The sequence below is a fragment of the Apostichopus japonicus genome, chromosome 9, assembly GCF_037975245.1.
Source record: "Apostichopus japonicus isolate 1M-3 chromosome 9, ASM3797524v1, whole genome shotgun sequence".
NCBI lineage: Eukaryota > Metazoa > Echinodermata > Holothuroidea > Aspidochirotida > Stichopodidae > Apostichopus > Apostichopus japonicus.
Genome location: NC_092569.1, coordinates 5941301 through 5966710, shown reverse-complemented (window position 1 = coordinate 5966710; position 25410 = coordinate 5941301). Strand labels below are relative to the sequence as shown.

General features: G+C 37.0%; 2 protein-coding genes across 2 annotated transcripts; one reads left to right on the top strand and one right to left on the bottom strand.

The window, feature by feature from the left end:
* Positions 1-1458: 1458 nt before the first annotated feature.
* On the top strand, positions 1459-7396 carry LOC139973209 (octopamine receptor beta-2R-like). Its single transcript, XM_071979727.1, has 2 exons — positions 1459-3109; positions 7260-7396. The coding sequence occupies exon 1, from the start codon at positions 1961-1963 to the stop codon at positions 3065-3067; it is 1107 nt and encodes a 368-aa protein (XP_071835828.1). The 5' UTR covers positions 1459-1960; the 3' UTR covers positions 3068-3109; positions 7260-7396.
* Positions 7183-25379, bottom strand: LOC139973853 (solute carrier family 22 member 13-like). Its single transcript, XM_071980727.1, has 9 exons — positions 24774-25379; positions 15358-15692; positions 14361-14591; positions 12798-12994; positions 11869-12003; positions 11187-11272; positions 8778-8898; positions 8102-8174; positions 7183-7428 (listed from the first exon to the last, which is right to left on the bottom strand). Exons 3-9 carry the CDS (start codon positions 14523-14525, stop codon positions 7183-7185), a joined length of 1023 nt encoding a protein of 340 aa, XP_071836828.1. The 5' UTR covers positions 14526-14591; positions 15358-15692; positions 24774-25379.
* Positions 25380-25410: the final 31 nt, after the last annotated feature.

Genomic DNA, 25410 nt, shown 5'->3' with positions numbered 1-25410 from the left:
AGCCTATACAAAATATATGCTTATAAAGCAGCATCTTAAGTTTGGTCGGTACAGTTTAGAAAAAAAATCCTGTAATGGTGTCGCTCTAGCGACTGTCATTTTGAAAATCTGTAATGTCATATGGCCACTAGAATAAGAATCGTTAACTTTTTTTGTTTCTACTTTCATATTCTCAAAGGTAGAATGTTATCAGTGTTGACAACAAAACCAACGCCAGTATTGGGTCATATTTTACATTAATATTGTAGGCCTACTTACGGCACTAAAAAAATCCATCTCAATTACAGGAAATAAACATTCTAATAAGTAAAGAATACCATTATCAATAAATGGGTACATGTGGGGCGATGATGTAATTCTTCGACTTGCTCAAGTCTTTAGCCTTGTTGTTTAAACCTGTGGTATCTTCCATATGGATTTTGTTGTCGTGGCTGTTTTAGGGAAGTTGTTTATCACAGTTGTTTCTACCACACGGACCAACGATGATGGTTCGGTTTATTATTCGTTAAGACTCAAATATGGGAACTATTTACAGAGTGTTAGGAAAATTAATTTTAATAATTTAAGGATTGGTTCAGGTGTTTGACATGTCTATTTTGTATGAAAGAGCACAAAAAGACAAGAAGAACAGGGAAGAAACTACCATGATAGCATGCTCTGTTAACAAGATATGACACTTTGAAGATATCAAAATTTCTTTGAAAACGACTGGTGTAGAAAGACTTACTGTAAAGGGTGTGACGTCATATACTCACTTCCTTAACATTTGTGAATATAATTCTTTAAAAATTATTAACAGTTTTAACACATTTGAAAATAATATAATAAAAAATTCTTCAGATGTTAAATCTCAAATACTTCCTTTGACAAATATGAGATCTCCTGACATATCTTTTGGTTGAAAGTCATGAAATCTCACAAAATATTTAGAGAAAAAAACAAAGACTTTTCAGGAATGTGAGGATGTGACATCAGAGCTAGTCAGATTTCAGCAGTTTCTACACAATCTGATAAAACTTTACACTTGGATATCTCTTTAACCGAAATAGATATTTGAACAGTTTTTTCACCATTGTGTTTCTTTTATTGTCCTTTTTTATATAACATAAACATGTATGACAACTGAACCAATCCTTTAAGTGAAATAGGATGTTTGGTGGTGCTTTTTATATCTTCTTTGTCTCATGGTCGCACCGCTTTCCAGAGAGAATACATATACCAGAGAGATTGTTTTTTTTTTGTCACTGATATATAAATGAGGAACATATTAGCATCCAGTTGAATTCGTCATTCCATTGAACAGCGGCATACATGAAGCCATCTGCATAAAAAAACCCAGAAAAGACCGGCTAGTGTATCCTTCTCCCCCACCGCCCCCCCCCCCGCCACCATCGCAGCTTTAGTTCCACGGGGACCACAAGAATACTAACACAGAATCGTGCATAACAAGTTAAAAGGTTAAACATGATAAGGAATAGTTAACGCGTTTTATTGACAAAGGGTAATTAGCCTAGATCTGAGGATGAAACGTATAGTACGTTGTACCTTGATACATTAGACTGACAGAACTGTTTCTAAAGGACCCCCACCCACTCTGGTTGGGATATGCTTTCAATTAACCGCAGTACTATTTATCTACTAATGACGTCACAACTAACTTGGTATCGGATGTTGATAATCAGGAAGTGCTTGTGTGCTCAACTTTGTAACACTGAACGGATACACCGTATCGTGCACCACATTCATACATTAAAGCCTAGTGAAGATCTAGTTCCCAGTAAAGCTTAACACTATACGGCATTAAATATAGAAAGGATATTTATTTACACGATCACTCACTTTGTATATGGTTACATCTATTATGACGATGTAAGATAAAACTAACATGTTGTAGAAGGATCTTGTCATTGCGACAGTTTGGTTCGTTAAAACAGTTGACGTAGCTAATCCAGAGAACGCTATGGATACTCACTTATCCTACAACTCTACCGAGGGTGGAAATGTTTCAGGAGAAGAGAGAAAGCCAGAGAGAGTCATTTCACTCATGCTGGCTATCATTGGTATAGTCGGTAACGGCTTGGTCCTCTACATTTTCTACAAAGTTCCACAACTCCGAGTTACTACTAACGTTTTCATCGGTAACCAATCACTTCTTGACCTTTGTGCTTCGTGCCTTCATATTCTTACCTTCGTTCCCGAGGAGCCCAATCTTATCGGATTGGATCAAAAGAACAGAATTCTTGCTGGATTTGTATGTCGATTATGGTTTAGTGAATATCTGTATTGGGCAGTTACCAAAGCGTCTACGGTCAACTTAATATTTCTGACGGTGGAACGATACGTTGCTGTTGTTTTCCCGCTTACATACCGGCGGAACGCTCGACCAAGAGTCGCTTTTATCCTGAGTTTATTTGCCTGGATAATTGGAGCGTTAATTGAGATCTATTTCCCAATCATTCATCGCGTTTTTGAAGACGGTGACTGCTCCAGTCGTGCTTTCAAATCCACCAAACCTGCGATAGCCTTTATGGAGCTCTTAACTACTCTGATAATACCGTTAAGTGTAATTATCTTTGTTTACACTTCCATAATCATAACCGTCACATCCGCAAAGAAAAAGCTATCCGAGCGGATCGGTAAACCGTCGAACGATATATCTACGGCAGTCTCTGTTGATAATGAACTAGAAACTGTCGGCTCGGCAACCGTATCCTCCAGAGTTTTGGGAAAAACTTTAGGCGGTTCGTCCGAAGGTCGCGATAACTGTAAGACACCAAGGAAGGGGAAACAGTTGGGAAAGAATAAACGAGCAACAACTGCCAGTGAGAGATTGATGAGGAATCTGTTAGTGACTATGTTTTCCGTTTGTGTCACATACGTCATCTGCTGGACTCCCAACCAGGTGCTCTATTTTCGCCACCATTTTGTTGAAAAACTGGATTGGTCCGAACCACTCAATACCTTTACCATTCTGTTAGCATTCAGTAATGTCTGTACAAATCCAGTCATATACACATTGCGATACAAGAGCTTCCAAAGTGGACTGATGAAAGTCTTCAAAAGATAACAATTTTCCAATATCATAAAGAGAGATTCATTATTTTAAATGGTAAGAAAGACTCTCCAGCTTTTCTTAGATATCAGTATTGTTTCATTCACTAATCCTGTGTAAATGACAATTCCGTTGTGTTGATACAGTACCTACAATTAAGGTATACATTGTCACATTTACGTTTTATTTTTATTTTTTGGGGTGGGTGGATGGGGTGGGGGGGGGGGGTAGAGAAGATACCGTAGCCAAGATGGTTATTTGCGTTTTATCTCTGACGTGCTTTCACGCTTCCAGCAAATATACAAACGTGTTCTTTTGTTTTATTAAAGTACTGTTATAGTAATTTATTCTTCGTATGGGACAGATACTTGTTGATACAGGTAAGGTACACAGGATAGAAAATACTATATACTAACGCCATATGGATTGATTCTATTTATCGCTTTCCCTACGTTTATTGGCACGTATGCATGTGCCCATAATTTAGGGACAAACATCATGCCTTGTGAGCCTTTCCACTTAAAAGATAACTAACGAGAAAACAACTAACGTATAATCAACAATTTATGATTAATGGGCACAGTTCAGAGAAAAATTGATAAGTTCATAATATCTTGACATTCCTCGTGTATTGACTACCCATCCCCACATCACACAACATTGCATCACATATTTTATGAAAATATTTCAACTTTTCTCGTTTTTTTTTTCTACCCGATGTTGTTGACCCTTATCAAAAGTTGCAGGTGTATTTTCTTTGATCAAATATTGTTCATTAAGTTTGGGTTTCTAGGGGTTAGGGGTGAGGAGTGGAAGGTTGTAATTTGCCATAATTGAAATGGTATATACTTGTATATATGTGGGCACCGTTTACTGCTGTGTGTAATGCTGACATTTGGCTTTCAAAGTACTCATAACATTGACGTGTGAATGTCTTTCTGGTAACTTGCCATAGACAAGCAAATATTCTATGTAGTCAACTTGGCGTATGTGTGTGTCCGTGTAGGTGCGTGTGTTGTAGGCTTGTAAACACGATATCTCAAGATAAGTACCCTTTGCAGTTCTCATAATTGGAATGTGGCTTCCCCATAATTAGTACAAGAACCCTTTTGCTTTTTGCTGGAGGTCAACGGTCATTTTGGTTTAGCAGAGGGCAAAATGTGGAAATCTCAAAGACGCTTTTGTCCAAAACTTGAACATCAAAAGAGCTTATGTATGCATGGTAGGATAGACTTATGTAGTGTACACTTTTTACACAATTTGAATCAAGTTTCATATTGTTACCTCTGGTGACCACAACATGACCCTTCAACCTCCACAAAATGCTTCTTTAGCTTTCATATGATACATATGCAAGTTATCGGAGGAAAGCCCCCCCCCCCCCCGAGGTTACTTGCCTTTGAGTACATTACATATGCAATAATATTTTGCAAGCTGATAACTCCAACTAAAGTTAAAGAATATTGCAGATGGAGAGAGAATAAATTTAAAGGGCCAGTGCTTACATGGTTTGATGACTGGGAATCTTGAGACATTATACCACAACGGTGAAAGAAAGAACATTGGTTGCTGTTGGTAATTTATTTTTCATGCTCACTCTAACAACAAAGCGCTGATTTCGCATATTTAATAGTTAACCTGGTAAGATCCATTTGACATTTGGGCCGCTGCTGACCCCAAATGACCGTAGACACCCACCCAAAGTAATGGGCTTCTTGTATTCACTATAACAAAGACACATGCCAAATATTTGATTTCAATTTAACATTACATATGTCGATTTTTTCCGATCAGAGCACTAGAAAACAACATGTGACACTCGTCGTCAAATGAGAGCATGAGAAACCGACATATGCAATTTAATTCAACAAATGTCGTTTGCAGGATTTATGGCACACTAGGCACACCATAGGATTCAAGTTGACGAGAAAATGTCTAATCTGATTAAAATGAACTGGTATATTATAGTGAGGTATATATGAACACATTCAGTTATTAATTATAATTACTACGGGGTAGTTGATTTTTATATGCAAATGGATCACTTGTTTAGTAAATTATAACTAGTTTTTTTTTTATAATAATGTATGGAAACATGAAAATGCCTTAAAAATGTTAAGATGTTTTTCTTCAATTTGCTGCAATTCATAAGTTTGCCGCAAAATGTTGGAAATGATGGCATTCCGATGCGAGCGTAATGAATTAAATTTTGTTGCACGATATTGAATTGACGAGATCTTTATGTGATTACTTTATCATTTGCTACGATTGTTGAAATTATGACTTTCTGAGCGTAATTCATCGGCATTGTGTTGCAATCTGTTGAATTAATGAAAATATTAAGTTATCAATGTTATCGCTTGAAGTGAACTGTTAAAGTTGATATAATAATCTTTTTGCATTTCACAGCAAAAGGTTGAATTCCTCATTTATTATATTCACGGCATACGTCGCTTTTTTTGTCGATTGTTGACATGTTGATGGTACGTTATGGTTTCCAGCTAATTTGGTGTAAAACATAACGTTCTTGCAGTTATATTGAAACCTATTGCAGTACACATAATTTCAGTAAAGAGAGATAAAATCCTCAACTTTTTGGGTATATTTGCTGCATTAAAGATATAAAAATCATCATGTTAAAGTTATATTGCTTTCTTTCTTAATCTAAGCATTACATTAGATAAGACTTCTGGTGTAATTTTCATTTAATTCGGATACGTGCCGTTTTCAAGATTATAAGCAGCTGAAATTATCACATTTTGTGCGCTTCCAAAAGTGAGCTGGAAGCAATCAAGTGAAATCGCATATTTTGTTTTCTTTCTTTCACTCAAATTGTCCCTTGCTTTGAACTAAAACTTTATTACAACTTAATTCTAAAGGAGTGAGTCAACAAAATTAAGAAAACTGTACATTCATATTGTATAAAATTGTATAAATTTAAAACAAAAAAATCGTCAAAGTCAAACTACAACATTACACTTGTTAACTTTAAAGTTAACTTTTGATATAGCGTATTATCAATTTCGAATTGTACTACCCCGGATGTCAATTACATACTTGGAAGATGTCACTTCTTGCTGAATATTTTATGTATATAAACATACATGTTGCCCTATTCTTATCAATCTATCTTACAGCATTTTATGTAATATTTAATATTTACTTTTATACCAGCGATAGGTCTCAAAGCGCTTTACAGACGTAATATTACCCCTGGTCAATGATAACCTGTCCCAGAGACAATCCCTCCAGTCGGCAGCAGTTATATACTGCGCCCAATGACAAGTTACCTTACGGGTACACATTTAACCCCTGGGTGGAGAGAGGCAAGTGAGATAAAGTATTCTTGCCCAAGGACACAACTTAATGAAGTATAGGCAGGAATCGAACCAGCAATCCTTGGATCACGAGTCCGACGACTTAGCCAATTGGCCACCACGCTCTCATGAAAGTAATATCACGCTAACATGAAAGTACACTAGATTGTTGAATAAAAGGACAATGTGATAAAAGAAGTCTGCGAAGAAAATCCAGCTGCTATCGAAAAGTTAATCTGATAATAGTACTGTTGTGCACGTTTATGACCAGCACGAAAATTTGTTAATAAGCTAACTTCTAACAAAACCCGGTTTCACCGGAAATTTGTCAAAAGAGCAAATATACACCTGAGTAGCTAAACATGTATAGGACGGTAATCACTGCAGGAATTGTTGGACAATGCAGTATTTCAGTAAGGTACTTTACAACATGCCGTTCGCAATCCAAATAGGATGACGTTCATCACGATGCTCACAACCGATTCACACAGAGATTACAGTTACTACTCTCTAAATTTTAATGTTTTGTACCACAGTAAAACTAGATCGTGCTGACAAATCTGATACATCGGTTGCATGTGCTATTAGGATTACAGTAAGAACTGAGGATATGTGTAATCCCAACAAATGCATCAAACCGGATTTGTTGGGATTACATATATATGTAGTTCTTACTGTCATCCTAATAGCACATGCTACCGATTTAAAGTAAAATCCAGTTTTTACTGTGGTACAAAACTTTGTAGATTTGTAGTAGTTCCTCGAGTCACTGTTTCGAAATAAAAACATGAAAGCAAAACAAAAGCATGCAACTCATACTACTGGTTCTTCTTCTGCAGTAAAAGCTTTATTTGTAGTCGAAGTTAACTTCAGTTTCCTTTCTCTCTCAGATTTGATAGACGCTCTACGTTCTTTATCTTCAGTAAAAAGGGCCTCGAGATCAGATATGGTTTGAGGTTGATGGCGTCCTTTCATTTCTGGCAATACCAGTACTAGCAAACTGGGCACAATTGCGACGGCACCGAACAATATCATTGGTACTTGTGGAAGACTGTTTTCCTGTGTAAGAAATGAGAAGAATCGTTTTTTTTTTGCGTGAGCTGGTTCAGTTCGTTCTCGCATCCAAATGATAATAAATACAATATGATCAGCTAATACACCCAAACTAAAAAAAAAAAAAATTAGGACAGTAAGAACCAAAGACATAGCGATTAATTTTAAAAGAAACATAATTATCCATAGGTAGGGGATGTTTTTTGTATTTTTCAACATCTACATATACTCCTCTCTGATGTTTGATGATTTAAATGAACATTGCATGATGTTGATTAGAGTTGATTGCACGTTGATTGAAAGTTAGTAAACAACAACAGCACACAGACGCATAAAACACAGGCTCATAAATTTATCCAAACATTGGCAATAAAATCACCGCCTGACAGGAAGCAAGTGTACTTTCACATTCCATTTGTTTTTCATGTTTCTGTTGTCCGTTGCCCATGCTAGCGACCCACCAAACTCATTTGATGGGTTTTATTTTCCTTAAATTTGAGTATATTGTGATGTTTTATACCGTAAGGGTAAACAAGAGAAAACAACCTACACCAGAATGGAAAAAAAAATGAAGAATGACAACAGTGACGAGGAGTGACCGTTAATGGCATCAATCGATAAGTCAGATTGCACATTATTTTGCTTCGCTGTCCTGTAACTAAATATAACAAAAACTTACCATGAGTAGTACAAAGGGGGCAAGTAAAGCACCAACACGGGACGCAATGCCAACCAATCCCATCCCTTTGTTTCTGTTTCAAAAAATATACAATAATAATTATATACATATATATGTCAGATATGATTTGAAATTTCCTTTTTATTTCCCTATGTTAAATAAGGTAACATTTGGCCTTATCAGTTGGCTATATTGTCCACAGTTTTAATGGTGGTAGGAACTTGATTTTCTACTAACCTCAATATCGGATACATAACGTAACCAAGCTGTGGTCATGTGTGTCACTCAGAAACTACATTGCCTCATTTGAAAAGAGATCGATGTTTCGGAACAATTTCATCATATTTACTTCATATTTCATCATATTTAGGTCCATCACGATACTGGCCTAAAATTGTATATGCTTATATAGGTAAAAAAAAAATTAAACATAATTTTCTAAAAAATCAAAAGCTAAAAAGTGTTATAAAATTACAACATGGAACTGATATTATTAGTGTTTTCTAAATTAATTTTGTACCTAAAGTCATCCTTTAAACCTTTCAGCATATTGAATGGGTCTCGTAATGTTGTAATTTAACGTCACCTGTAAATCATACATAACTCTGGTTCATAGTTCACGGGTCATAAGTAACCCGTTGGAGTTTGTACGGAGAGTCATGTGACACGAACTTACCTCAAGACGGTTGGAAATATTTCAGAAGCATAAAGGCAAACAATGGCAAAAACTAGCGCTATTGAAAACTTTCCGATCAAGGCCGTAGTGACTATTGCTACCGTCAAATCCTCCCCTGTGGCTGTTGAATGTTAGAATGAAACGGGAAGTGTTAATATAAGCCAGCGGTGCAATAGAGAAGTGCTGTGGAGCCGGGTGAGGGGTATTACCCCCCCCCCTTAATTATTTCCCCTTAACATTCAAGAAGAGTTTTGACTTTGGAAGGAAGAAATAGACTGAAACAGTCTGATAATGTTTCAGCATTCGGGAGAACCAGGGCTCTACCCTTTTGGCAGCTCCGTGTAACCTAACCCCGTAAGCAAATACCCTTCTTCGTCTTTGCAGTTTCCAAGAATATTTCGAAACAAATGGTAAAGTGAATTTGGAATGTCTCTCCAATGCATTTAAGACTGGATTAGAACATACAGGATAAATACCGAAAGTTTACTGGATAGCATGTCCCCCCCCCCCCTATAATATCCTTATAATACTAACATAATTATTCATTCAGTTCAAATGCTTAAATTTGACCTGGTTTGGAAGTCACGGTACAAGGGCCATGAAAGTTCAAAGTTCAAACCATCAGGTATCATATGTTGGGTAGGGCATGTCAGTTGAACACAAAAAATCTACGCTCTCTGGACCTCGAATGGGTGACGGATGTAATGTGCAGAATTAGAATAGCAGAATTGATTTGTGGTGCGTAACTTCTATCGTTTTTTTGGTACTTGGTTAATGCTATCGGACATTGAGGAATATCAATAGCCCCATCTTATTGCGCACAATTCGCAAGAAATATGTCTTATACATTACTAAGACCCCGTTATTGGAGTGTAACGGAATGTAGCTGTACATAGGCAAAATGGTTGACGGGTGAGACATCATGCTTTACACAAAGAAGTTCAAGTATACCTTGCATGTCTTTTTTAGTCTAGTGTTCGACCAATTATATGATAATCGGCTTTACCGATTAGTTCCTGTGACAATCGGGCCGATGCCGATTACCGATTATTTTATAATTTTCGTGGAACTAGCCTAAAGTATGATTTAGTGTTATGCATGTTTTTACTTCAGAACGGTAGATTTGGAAGGAATCTGGTGAATATATTGTGATGACACGGAAGTGAATATTTAGTGATTACACGAAAGTGAGTGTCAGCGGTGTCAGATTAGGTAGATGGGAAAGTGCATGATTTGAGAGGAGACAGGTATAAGACGAGTGAAGTTAATCTTATATGTGCACAGGTCAGCAGTAGTCTTTTCACATGTGGTCCCAAAGAGGTTATGACATTTCTGGAATTACCAATTATTTTCAATTGCAATTGACGTCCATACTTAAAAGGGATATTGAATTAGAGCAAACTTTGGTGAAGACTGACTTGCTTGAGGTTATTTCACAGGGAAAACTGGTGAACAAAAGGATTATTTGAAATAAAAAAAAACACATCAGTACTGAATGGAAAGCAATTAATTTGACAGTTATTGAAAACCAAACGGTTGTAAATCTGTGTGGTTACTTTAGCAAAGCTAGCAATGTTTGTTTTACTTGTATAGTCCCTTTCAAGCATCACTTTATATGGATGTGTCATGTTCATACGTCACAGTTCAACATCATGAAAAATGTTTGATTACAAAAATAAGATTTCTATAACTATTCCTATTAGGATTTGTAAATAATGTTAAATATTTGCAATGATCCTTGCCGGCTTATTAAATAATCACGTCGGGTCCTCAATCCTCATCTTAATTGTTGTTAATTTATGTTCATCACGAATTCCAATAACTCACCAAAAACAAATGTTTCAGTTAAGAACATCGTAGATATGGATAAAATGTATATCGTTTCCTACGGAAACTTTAAGGAACCATCTAGATTAATGATCTTTCTGTAAAGATAAGGCGTGTTCTGTCGATATATTTACAATTAGATAATATGTTTAAATATCACAACAAAGTGATAAGATACGTCAATATAATAAGTGAAGAATCAATATTTTGCTGTAAAAATGACAACATTATTAGGCCTTTTTCTCAAATTTAATCCATTTCACAATTGGCAACAAAATGATGAATTACGCTCAAAACATGAACTTCATCACTCAAAAATATCAACTTTCTGCAACAAAATGATTTATCACGCTCGCATCAGAATGTGATCTTTCAACAATTTGCAGCATTATGATGAATTGCAGAAAAAGATCTAAAACATTTTGGACGGCATCTTAACGTTTCCATAATTTCCCATTAATTTGTTGTTGTTTGCTCGTTGTGTTTGAATGACTGACTGACCCAATGGTCTGCGTACTAGTATTTCAGCATTTATATGTAAAAAGTCAGGTTTGTACCTACAATCATTCCGCTTGAACTCACCTGTTTGTTCAGGTATGAAGGACACACCGACACTAGCCATACCAGTTACCAAAAGAAATATGCATATCGGCCAACGTCTTCCAAACCTGTAGGATCATCATATAGGAGAATGTCTTGGGTAATATTAATACTATATAAGACAAAAAAATATCAGACAATCATTCAGCTACATTGAGTCACCCTTAGACGAGCACTAAACACACTGAACACGTCAAACTAGAACTTATATTAATTATGATATAACAATCATAAAAAACTTAAACTTGAAGGAAAAAAACAGAAGAGAGAACAACTGGAGAGCTGACAGTATTTTACTACAAATTAATTTAGGAGGACAAAGGTTAAAAAAAAAATTATTAATTTCTAACTTCATCACATAAAAAGCTTTCATGTAAAGAGAAAAGGCAACGTGGTTGTGAATGATGTTTAATCTTCCGAAAAAATATTGACAAAATAATTGCAATTTTATTGGAAATTTGGATACAAACCTGAACGTGTTAACACAAAGGACAAATTTTATTTTATTTATTTTATTTCCTCTTCGTGGTAATGTTCTTCTGCTACTAATTACTATAGTCGAAGAGCCCCATCTACCCTCCTTTCACCAGCCACCCCTCCCCCCCCCATCCGTTCAAGGGGTATGTCCTTCTTTTATGTAGGATGTGTTCATAAGTAGACTTACCAAACTACGATCCCCGTGGCGAGAAAGTGAGATGGAATTTCTATGGCCCCGAACAGGAAAACGTTCAAGTATGGATCCCCGGCGATGCGATTGGCGTTAAGAGACAATCCATAATAGCAGAAAGAGCTCACAAACCTGTAGGAAACGTACAACATACTTATGAAATATATACACGATATGACACAATCTACAAATACTCATATTCAGATCTCAGGGCTCAATTTTCAGTAAGGATGCATTATTTTGGATTCCAAAGCCGTTTTCCTTGAAATTTCAAAAAGTGGCAGGCTGTGGAAGTTTATAAGTATTACACCTATAAATATTAAATCGATATTTAATATCTTGTCATAAACTTTATGTATACATCTTTCAAAAGAAACTTAGGTAAGAATTTTGAGATAATGATAGACTGGCTGTTAATCAGAAGAGCGCAACCCGATCCACGCATGATTTTGAAGAGATATTAAAAAGTCGATTGGAGTTAGCATATATGTGTAAAGCAGCATGCCGTTATCATTTAATATATATATCAAATAATGTCCAAACTGCATTCAAAACTCGTTTCGCTTTGGTCAACATTCCTCAGGTCTTTAGGGCTATGTCTACTATGTTACCACTCCCTGTCTATCCGTTGCTTGCATTCTTGGCTATGATTGGCTCATATGATATCATATGACCATTCCTAGAAATCCATTTTATTACCCATAATAACAAACATTATGTATACGTAAGTTGATTAACCTTTTCTCTTTTGTTTCCTAAAAATTTCGTCGGCCAGTCACTTTGCAGAGTATTATTATTTATTCACGTGCATAAGGCTAATCGAAATTAGAACAATGAAATGGTAATTTTCGTTCCTCAGCCAGTCTACATCATAGAAAGACAGGTGTGTTATGCTTTATAATCTTTAATAGTATTTATGGTCTTACCAATAAAATATCGGAAGAAATAAATACGGAATGGATATTGTTAGCTGAAGGTACCGCCAGTCACGGATGAAATATGCAATTATAGGTAGCGAAAGGATTCCACCGGCCCAAAAATTCATCATACAGATGAAAGAATACGGTCGCCATCGAGGTGTAAACAGTTCAGAAACCATACTGTAGACAGGAAGCTCATAACCCTGTAATAAAACAGTCAAGTTGGAAATATGGGGATTTATTTCCGGTTTTGTCTGAAAGCATGGGTTACATTTGTCTTTGAAAAATAAAACAGTTAATCAAACTCAATAATGTGATATGTAGTAGTAATTCGGCAGTTTCTTTGTTAACGTTGTGGAATTGTGGGTTTTCCTGAGCAAGAATATGTGAGCGTTGACCTGGAAGTTGGACAATGGAGGTGTGGGGGGGGGGGGGTCTGTGCTAAAAAAAGGTTAATTACCATCAAATTTGTAGACCAGATAGATGGGGACAGTGCAATTGTAGAGAGAAGACAGGTAGTGGATGAGGACAGGAAATGTACTAAGTCTGGTTATGATATATACCGTGATACGTTGCCTGCATATGATCTTACCGAGTAACCTGTTGAAACACGTCAGTTAATTATATCAAAGATTAAGAATATATACAAACTTTCGGCTATATATCATTTGTATTTTATATGATGAAAATTTAAGTGCATATAGTTGTGAATTCCTGAATTTGATAGTTTATGAACAGAAAAATGTAGGGGAAAAAGAAAAATAAATAAATCATGTACGTATTTTTTGACAAATGACCTTTTCAAAACAGCCGAGGTTCATCAATTAAAGTGACTGCAGTTTAATTTCTAATAAGCAGACTGTTAAGTCTGTCCCTCAGATGCAACACAAAACTCAATGGGTGTAATGTTTGTAGGAAGTTAAAGGAGTGTTTGACTTGAGTTATTAGAATTTATAACATAATGGACTATCATTAACATCACGGTCTACACCGATCGGCCGACGTTACCATCGTCAGTGTAGCCTTAAAGGATCGTTCCAGTGATTTAGCATATGTTACAGGTGAATATCTTGAAAACCGGGAAAGTTATGTAACATTACTAGCATTCATTGCTTTTTTGTTTTGCTTTTTTTGGGGGCTATAACACATAAAGACTGAAATTCTGTCTTAAGTCATCGTTGAAAGTCAACTTCACTTATCTCAATTTTGTAAAATTTATTTATATTAATGGTTTTGCCATCTTGTATGCTCTGATTAGTCAACACACCATACAGAGTGCCAGTGCCCTACTATAATCCCGATTAAACTTAAAATTCTTGTTCTTGTTCTTTTGTCATTTAAAACAACTAGTTGATGATCCCTGAAACAGAATACATATAAGTAAGTTTTACTTCTAGCAATCATGAACATAGTTCACGAAAGTAAATCGAAAGGTACTTTATCGCTGTTCAAGTCGTTCGTAGTACTGATTGAATAAAACAATATATATATATATATATATATATATATATATATATATATATATATATATATACATACATACATACATATATACATCCTTTGTTATACCTGATCCAATATCCCTATGAAGAAGCGTACGATGATGAACATTGTGAAAGAAGAAGAACACGCCTGGATTGTACCAACAATTCCTTGAGCAAACAGCGAAATGAAAAGTATTGGTTTTCGACCAAATCGATCTGCGAGATAGCCGGCCAGGTAGGAGTCAACCATTACACCAACTAAAAGTACAGTCTGCGAAACCTCAGCAAATCCAGCCCGATCACAAACAAGATCCCACTGCAGGTCAAATCAGAAAAAAAAAACGATAGTAACACCAGGACAGCAGCGGAGGGTTCGATGATGTGTGTTTGGGCAGGGAGTTGTTATGGAACAACTCCCTGGTTTGGGACGGGTGTGGGGAGTGTTCACCCTTGAAGGGGCAATGGAGCATGTGATTGATCTGAAGTGGGAACCAAAGTGATAGCTCAAACATTTTCCCCAATTTCCTAAATAAACATCAAATGATTGTTAACGGAAGTTATGGAAGAACATTTACAGGATTAATCGGTCAATAACGTAGTAAAGAGGAGTTGAATGATTGAAACCAAACATAAGTTTTAAGCCCGCCGTACATTGTAACGACTGGACGTGACCCGATTCAGCTCTAACATGGTGACATGGGTTTTGGTTGTCGTCTTTTGGTCTTACATCTGATCCCGGCGCATTGGGCGACAGATGGAGACTTGTTTTTGGTCACATGCAAAGTTGTATCCCCTTGGCTGCATTTTTAAAGACTGTGCAGTTTTATTCTTATCCACTATGGCGGCTGCCAGTCGGGAAAACACTACATGTTCACTTTTCCCGACTCGGAAGCCGACGCGGACTTCAAACTGGCAAATTCTTTCTTCGAAACTTTCTACAAAGATGGTTTGTTAGGAGTGCTTAGACAATTAATATGTCGTTGGCTTCGGTGCAATCTATGTATTTAGAAGATATTTAGAAGATAAAATGTCAGTAGGCCCAGCCGAGCAATACTGTTGACGAACAACTTCTTTCAGCTTACCTGGCTGACAATTGTCGAACCATACAGATCGTCTGAGTAAAACCAACCATTTTCACAAGAGATGGACGAATTGCCTTCTTCACTTTCTCCACATTTAGCTATATCGTAGCCAATTTGATCGGTCACGTGCGCCCATTCTGTATCGACTGACGCTGGTTTGCACCAGTGCTTCGGTGTTGCACCCAAAAGACGATACCAAGTATATGCCAAGCAGCTGGTAGTTGTCCGATGGTACAAATGATGAAATAGATGAGAACCTGGCCTCTTCCGTAGTCTCCTATTTTACTGTAGGCATCATCTAGTTGGACGGACATCTTTTGACTCATTGAATTGACCTACGAAAACCAAAGTGTTAAAAGGATATTATGGTGGCTGAAATGTTGAACATTTCTGCATCTTTATGTCAGAAACCTCAAAGCATTTGTATGTCGAAGATATGAAATTGTTCAATTAAACTTTAAAAACAACCTGGTGAACATTTCCTGTAAAACAATTTGCTAAAATTATCCTGGTTATTGTCTATGTTAGTTAACATCATCCTGGTACGCTCCATCCGTCCTGGTTAATCCAGTGCAGTAAACCTGATCTTACCATAACTCTGGTGAATTAACTAAAATATTATTAGCATATTGTAGTCCTCGCCTCTGATTGGTTTGGTGGTCGCGAGTCAAGACGTTCGATCCTGCGGCTTCCTACGTACGACAACCGCAAGCCAGTTAAACTGTCATATACAACTAGGGTTCGTCATGTGCAAATAACAAGATAATTATGACAGATCACGAAATCACGGGCGCTTCTACTTCTACCGAATGCGAGTAATTGTGGTGTACGGTAACTTCTGAGGGCACACCAAACGAAAGCAACACTTTCATACGCAGCAATTGTTACGCTTGGGTCAGCTCACTTTAGACCCCGTAGCTTGCCTTCGCTTTTAAAAAGACTAAGCCTAGGCTAAACAGTGGATATATTGAGACCACTGGTGATCGACATGTACGGGAGAATGGCTAATACTAGTGATGCCGACAGCAAAAGAAGACAATTTTGCTTTTGCATGTAATGCAATTATTGTAGTGGCCTAGACTAACCTAGTGTAAAACTTACCCAGGCTAAGCTGTGGCAATTAAGCTATATTATGTCATACGAATTGATAATGTGAAATGTATTGAGAAAAATGATACTTCGATAATATTCAGTTATAAAAACCATGAAACTCGTTTATGGTTAATCTTAATCTAGACTATACTTCAATCTAAATTGGTCAACAATCAGTGCTGAGGGGGGGGGGGGGGTACTAGTGTGTAATAGTTTAACAGGTTTTGGCTGAATGTCAGTTAATTAGGCTAAGCCTATCAGTGCAAGGATATAGGTATAGACTAGGCCTAGTCACACGTAAGTTTGATCCACATGAGAAATATGAAAATGAAACACCACATAAATAGGTCACAGCTTTGCACTACTAATGTTATAAGCCTTACAATATAAAAAAGACATGAATATGATTGAATATGATTTAGGCACAGCAGACCATGAAATTGGTGTAATACTCAATAAACTGAACTGCCCAGAGCAGAGACCCCTTATGGGATTGATTTTCTGAACATTCCAAAACATTCATCAAAAGTGCAGAATTAAATAACTCTTTCTGCTGTTATGTGTCATTTTGTTTTGGCAGAAATAGAAGATTGACAGAGTATATAGCGAGTATCAGGCGGAGTGTATAGCCTAGTGGTTAACGCCGGCGTCTCCCAGTCATGAGATCCCCGGTTCGATTCCCCGCCGACAGCAATGTGTGTCGTCTGGCAAGGGTGTTGTTCAATAACAACTTCCCGACATGGACGTTAAATGGATGTGTGCCGAGAGATTGGCTACGGTCAGCTTGCGAGTCTATAAGCCTCCATGGCTTCTTTCGCGAGTTCCTGCTTGCGGGAAGATCATTATACATACATACATACATACATACATGAAACGCAACCTTGAGCCTTCAAATACCGTTGCAAACTACATGAAAAAACATCTGGCTGCAGTTTACTTAGCCCTGGGATGGTAAGCACTGTTCAATGTAATGCAACTGAATACTGTTAATAAGAAGTAAAATATCTCCGTACCAACATACTGATATGCTAAACTACAGAAAATTTGCCATTCATGTCTTTGAAATCATGATTAAATTTATATACTATTTTCATATAAACAAATGCTACAAGTGAACATGCTCTTGAGGTGTGTCAAATGTGACCAGTTTTTGTGACTATGAAATGGTTGCAAGAAATAGAAGTGACCTAGCTGCTGCTGGTTCTGTATTGTAATTAGAGAGTCCCGGTCTAACGTCATTCAGGCTAACTGGTGCAGACAGTAAAGAGATTATTTTGATCATAGCTATCAGGGCTCAAAATTAACGGTCGTCCGATCGTCCGAGACGACCAAAATTCACGTCGGACAACATATATCATTGCTTAGGTTGTCAGACAGACGACTACAATTTGCCGCAAGTGTTCAAATCTTCGAACAAAACTCGGAAAATCCCTATTCTTTAAAATCAAAATCTGCCCCACAAAAGTGATAGTATCTTGTTGGTATCTCCCCTATTCATATTAGAAACAGCGTAAGAAATATATCACATATTGGTACGGTCCGTAATGAGGGGAAAATCCTACACTTTAGCTGACTTGTAGTTACCACGTTTTGTTACTTAGTAAAGACGGAATGTGGATGCTGTACATATGCACTAATCATAAACAGGGGCATACACATAAAATGTCTATAACTCTACACTCATTGTTGTTACCAAGATTTAAGAGTTAACACGTCTTAAGAATGTTTGTGTCCGCTCAGAAAAACTTGCGTCCCTACAGACCTCCATGAAAACATGCACTTTAAAGTATCTCTACAGTAACGTACAATACTTAGTTATAATGAACCCTAGCAATCAAATGATGAAAGCTGTAACTAGTATACAACAACAAAATTATTGTCAAATTCCGAAGCTCGAAGTTTGCCGTCGATAGTTACCAGATAGTTACAGGTAGTTGCATTTAAATAACACCCTTTGTGCTCATTGAGAACTATAAATGCAAGAACGCTTGCAGACAATGATAAGGGCTATTAACCAAGCAAATTACAAGAAATTTAGAAAACACCATTGGCTATTTTAGCATGAAATTCTCTGTATTTGGAATTGTTGTTAACTATGCACTTGCGGTTGATTGTTATGCTTTATTTGTTTCAAAACAAGTTCAATCATCTGTGCAAAGGATTGGAATTCGGGTTCTTTTGAGAAGAAGTTGTGTTTGTTGAAAAGAAAGAAAGATATTCATTAACAAAATTGTTATGTTTTTCATAGGCCTAACTGTGAGTGTGTGCTCTTTGTGCTTTTTGCCCGTAAAATATAGGACGGAAGCAATTTGAGGGTTTTGAGTCCCTGGCTAAAAGATTGCGTCTCAGATGCAGAATCCTGCGTTCGTAAAAATTTTCGTAAGACTACTTACTAAGAGTAAGACTTAAGCCTCGGCCGATAGACCTGGCCTGCGTAGCCTAACGTTACGGTACTCACCTACAAGGCTAAATCTATACATTATAGTATTACTTACGCTCCATATTAAAACTCCCAAGTGTTGGATAATCGCAGGACGTACGTAACTATAACATAATAGTCCCTGTGCATATATTAGGTAATTTTAGTGCACACGATGTGTGCGATGTACCACGTCAGGCAACTCCATTAGTTTTTTTTTTTTTTTTGTGCTTTCATTGTGCAACCGAAAATCCTTCGGACAACCAAATATAAAGGCAAGTTTGTCCAAAGGACAACCTGAAAATGTTCTTTAAAATGAGCACTTGCTATGAGAGAACCTACGGCTCCACAAAGGTTGAGCAACGAAAACAGTTTTTGGTACAACAAAGACATGCTTCATTTTGAAGTATTGCAGGTGTGCAAGGAAATAGATGGATATTCCAAAGGTGAGTTCATATGCTTCATTCAGTAGCAACATCTTACCATTTTACAATGACTACTGATTACCTTCCACGGTATAAATGTTCCTCATCATATGTGATTCCTATATTGCTTTCACCTTCTGATACAATATCCAAAATATTGATTGTTACAACAACAAAAGACTAAACCTCACTAGTTTGGGTATTTACATGCAATGATACTTACCTGTCTTCACGTTGATGAGATGCTTAACACAACTGAAAACAGTGAAAAAGTGTAATTCCTAACCATGGAATTTGTCAGTAGAAATACGCTCTTTATTTCGTGAATTTAGGAGAGAGAGAGTTGATGGATGTAACCAGAGGAGGGGCAATGGGAGTGAAGTTCTAAACTGTTCCCAGTTAATAGGTCAGCTAGGTACATAAAAAGGTAGCATGCAGACAGGCAAGAGCGCAGTAGATTCCCATACTTTCAGGAAGCCTGAAATATGTCCACAATTAGAGGGTCAATCAAGCTGCTTTCCTGTTAACTAAACCATAAAAGTGAATTGAATTGTGAAATTACACATCTGTTGGACACAAAGAGTGTGACAATTGCCCTTAGTAAGTGTCAGTCCTTGTTAAAATTGTAGTCATAGAGCAGTGATATACATTGGTGATCTCGGAAGGGGGGGGGGGGAGAAACTTCAGTGAATCTGATTTTACTGTATCAAATTTAAAGCAATTTCACAAATATTTTCTTGTAGCTGAAATGAAGAACTTGGCATTTTGTCTTGTCACTCTGCTTTTTTGGGGAAGGTCAACATCGAAGGGTGCATAACACTGAATGCACTATTGCAACCTCCTTGCAATCACTCATAGATGTAAATCAAGTTAGTTTCATTGTTTAGATTAATGTTTACTTTATATGGAATTGCACCAGCTGTTAGCCCACTGATTATTGGTAAAGTGGAAGCAGTTTGGATATGTTAGGAAATTGAACAATTAATTTACTGGGGTGTCAGCCAGAAGTGACAGGACTTTGCAAAGCAAAAACAAACTTGTCTTAAATGAAGAGAAATCGCTTTGACAGAGATCTTTCAGTGCTCCTATCTTCATGTGCCTTAAAATGACAAGAACAAAAACAATTTTTGAACCGATATCATACCCTTTGGTTTTTGAAGTGGTTTCAGTAACACTATTGACTCATTGTGCTCCAAGCGACTATCGTGAACTACACTTTTACACATTTAAATTTCGCTAATGCAAGTTCATGAACACAGGCTGTGTGTACTAAAGTCTACAATTTCATGTTGGTCGGAAAATATCAGAGTAAAACCACCGTGAAGAAACTTGATCTTTTATTGGCTGCCAACACAGCCTGTTACTGCACTTGGTATAAAAAAAAAATATTAAAAATATATATATATAAAATAATAATAATAAATATATATATATATAAAAAAACAGGCTAATGCCATTTATTCCTTTTCTACAACCGGAACTGATGAAAAAAAGGTTTTCAAAAGTATTGGCACAAACTTGTAGACTGAAAAAAACCCCGATTAATCCTCTTTTTCACCCTAGTTCGTTAACACACCATTTAGTACTTAATTGTTTCATTCTTTTCCTAGATTGATACAAACATGCCGAAATACCTGGAGGAGGTGAAAATTGAGAGAGACTGCTAAGTAATATAGCTTTGCAGTAGTAGAAGCATATGTCTGGCTTGGGACGATGCACATCAGGAATGTGATTGTAGCTGTTTATGAGGGGGGGGGGGGGAATCATTTCAATCCATCTTTCTGTCCTTAATTTTGAACAAAAACCCTGCTTCTACAACTTCAATGAAACTTGAACAGATATGACCTGTGATGAAGAGACATATGGAGGTGTACAGGTGGTTTATGTGCAAGGTCATTTAGGGGTCGGTTTAGTTAATTCTTTGGAATTGCTCCTTCGTCCACTGACAGACATGTGGATGTATGCAAACGTGATCATAATGATTGTAAGTATGAAGATGGTCATTCTGGGTCGGAGTTTCTGAAATTTCATGTTAAAGGACATTTCGGATCTTTTAAGACCTTCCTAAGTAGTTTAAAGAAAAGAAGCTACTGCTACAAGGCAGGCTTTTGTCGTATCATAAAGGTTATTGAGAGAGAGGCTTTGATCAAGTTTTTTAGGAGACAGGTAAAGGGTCCATTTGCCTTAGTAAAATCATAGCACGTGACCTATAATTTAGTCAACTTTTGTTCAATTCTTGTTCCATAGTAAAAACTGTTTAAGTGATTTTGTTTTATTGTGCAAAAAGGCTGAACAAGGTCTTGGTATTCCCTGTTGTATTTCACAGTTGAAGTCGAGCAATCAGATCTTCGGCATGTGACGATGGTAATGTCAAAATATGTCCTCAAAATTTTGAGGAATTAGTTTAACTATTTTGCGAATGTTCATTTACTCAAACTTCAGGTAAGGAGACACAAATAAACTTACAGTAACATTAATTTTGCTGTTTATAAATTATGTTTTGTCTTTTCCATAATTTGAATGCATTGCAACTTTAATCGAGGATAAGGTGGTATACCCAATAGTATTAACTATGGTCCCTAGCAGTAAGGTTTTTTTTCTAAAACATCTTTATGACGAAGGAAAGAGGAATTGTTAGTGCAAATGCAACGCTGACGAAGTGCTTGACTATAGGCAATTCCAGACTTGCAGTTGCGGGGATGGCAGCTAGAAGAATTGAGATACTGTAGTGTGTCTGTGGGTCTGGTGTATAAGTTAGTGGAGAGATAACCGTGTTTCTTGCGAACAGTCACATCGAAGAAGTTAACCTGTTGGTGAGAGTAATCAGAGGTGAATTTAATAGTGCTGTGGAAGAAAATGATGTGATTGATGAAGACGAGCAGGCTTGTTCATTACTGGTCCAAAAGAAGAAGATGTCATCATTTGTAGCGCCACCAGATAAGAGGACGAAAGGGAGTTTTTCTGAGCATGCGTTCTTCAAGGCTAGACATAAACAGGCAAGCAAAAGAAGGTGCCATCCTGGTACCCATGGCAGTCCCGTGTCTTTGAAGGTAATGCTGTCCATGAACGTGAAGTTGTTTTTGGTGAGAACCTGTTGCATGAGAACTTTGCTGTCAGAGATTGGTGGACAAGGGTGGACCTTCTTGGACAGGGCAGCACATGTGGCTGCGATACCTTTAGCATGGGGGATGTTAGTGCAAGAGCAGTGACGTCAAAAGTACCGATGATGGCTGTACTGGGGATTTAGTTCTTGATATCTTCAAGTTTCCTGAGAAAATCTGGAATGTCATGGATGAAAGAATTAATCTGAGAAACAAGAGGTTTGATGAAGTGGTTGACACTATAAAGAAACTTCTGATCATACTATATATGTATTTGGCACATCCTTTGCAATTACAATCATTTCACGATTCGTTATCGCCGACACTGCAACGACACAACACTGTTGCCATGATGAGATTTTGTTATCCTACAATATTTCTATTTCCGTAAATGTCAATATTACACAACAAACAAGACCAACATAAGAAACTAGTAAAACAACAACGACAACGACAACAACATCATAATAAGCCCTTCATATCTCACGGTTTGCTTTTCCTAATTGTGCTTATACTATGAGCAAAAGATCGCTTATTACACAGACAAAAACGGCCTTAACAACAATGTTTTAATACCCTAAAATGGTTGTGTAAAACCAAAAAAATGTGAATATGATTCTTCATTAACAACAACTGAGTAAACGTCAAGAAGTCCGGGTTTTATGCCCTACAATTTCACGGTGATATACATTTATAGGGATATTCCCGTGGCTGACAATTTGGCACTTATGTGAAAAAAGGAAAAAAAAAAATATCAACTTTGGTTGTTGACAACTTCATCTCTCTGTCGTGTCCCTAACTCACGATATTGTTGATTGAATGGAACTTATTTTGACTGACTAAACCTTCGATTCTTCCCTGGAGTTGATCACAGTATAAGGTGGTCTGTGATGTCATGACGACAAAATGTTCTCCAAAAGGTTAACTGGTTAAACAATACGGCATGAACACTAACGATACGACAAAAAGTATTTGATATCCAACGGTTTGTCGATCTCAGGCACTCCCATGTAGTTAGAAAATGTGGCCAAAAGTCATCTTGTTTTGAACATTTAAGAGACCTAGGTTCAATTGAATCTATTTAGGCTCTCTCTTTCATCCCACGTGTGGATTGTTTGATGGTTTGAACAGCTGGACGTCAGTGACACCTTGACCTATCAATTAGCGATTGAAAGACTGAACATGCGTATAACGCTGTAACTCCATGGTTAATGCAAGCTAAGAATTCCTAGCTACAGGCGTGAGAAAATTTCGATACTCTCACTTTACAAAGGAAATACATACACCATAGACTACTTTGAAATAGATCTTATCAATATTCTGATTGAAATGGGTATTTCCTTTGTGATAAAATATAATAAACCATGTCAAAATAAAACATTAGGTCAGTCACTGCACTTTGTTTTACATTCAGGTCGATTTCCCAATTGTTAATGTAATATATATGTATAAACGGCACTGCACAGGTTGAGTAAGGTATATAGCCCTTCAGTTGATAATTTTTGCCCAATACCTATTTTTGATGGGCTTTAACTGAAACGTGAAAAGATCAAGACAGATATTGATATTCAAAGATTAGTATAAAACAATCAACAATGCAGGCAAAGGAAATTTGAAGAACAAATAAAGGTCTCGCGAAAAGTACGGCAGAAACTTAGCTGGGTTTGGGCGACCTTCCCCATAAGTAGTAGGTCATGCTCAACATGAGATTAAAGCAGACACACTTTTAGCAGTATTTTAAAGGTTCTGGTAAAGCTATTCCATGTGTATTGTCCAAATAGTTTCAGTTCAATAGTCTCCAATATTGTATCAAGGGTTATGAGTTACATGGAACACTAAGCCATTTGATTTGGCACTCTCTTTGCTCCTTCAAGGGATCCGGCAGGGTGCCTCCGCAACGTCGTAGAGGGCACAACTAGGGGGCTGAAACATAACGTAATTAGGACCTAATCCGGCCCACATTCCCGCCTCACGGTCTAGATACGCCGAAGATTAAGGTCTAGGTATTAATTCGTTTCTGAAAAAGAGACACGTAAAGCATAGAGAGCGATCAGCAAAAGTCAGATATGATGGACAGTAGGAATAAGGAAATGTGAATATGAATATGAATAAAACACAACACAAAAAAATTAAATGACTTGAGTCATCATAAGCCAACATTTGTAGGCTTTTGCATAAATCATAAACAGAAACTAACTCGGAAATAAGTTCCAACAAGATTACTTATACTAAATAACTATATATACAAAATTGCACAGTACATATAGACACTCTCCGCAGACGAGACAAATGTTGTTCAGTAATACATAAATCTCCTTGCTAGGCCTAGGATGATCCAACCAAGATATATATCGTAAGCATTGTTTATCATTTACATACCCAATTCTAGCAGCAGTTCTGTCTTACAAGCTCTCTTACAGCAGTAACCGGGTTAAGTCTGATATGATTTCCAATCCACGATCCATGTACAATTTCTGTCTCAAGGATACAGTAATATCATTGACTATTATAGACCTATACCGCATCCATCATAGTTTACGTCGTGACTTAGGCGTTGAACTTTTTATTTCCGCTAGTACTTGGTAATGTTGGTTGATTGGTTTCACCAGCAGTAAATGTAATTATAGCCGTGTATTGGATAGTCCTAAAACATAAGCGTTCACGAGTCGATGATTTGTATAACAGAAACTATGTTCCTCTCGGACTCTATTATCTTTGGTAACCAGAACCTGGAGATATGATACCTAGAATTCTGTTACGCTTTTGTACGTTAACGCATAACACGTGCAATGAAGCTGTTTTGTTTTCTTCTTTTTTGTTTTCGTTGTCCGGCAGGATTTCCTCCTCGCGTAAATCTTTGACCTAAAGTCAATGTAGACACTACTTTGTTATTGGCACCACTGTTACTGTATTCACGTTTCTACGTAGAAAACTGGGTTAAATTGGTCAGTCATTTTGACATATCCATCGAAGCAACTGAAACTGCTGTCAAACGCTGGGGTGGGGGAAGGAGTCT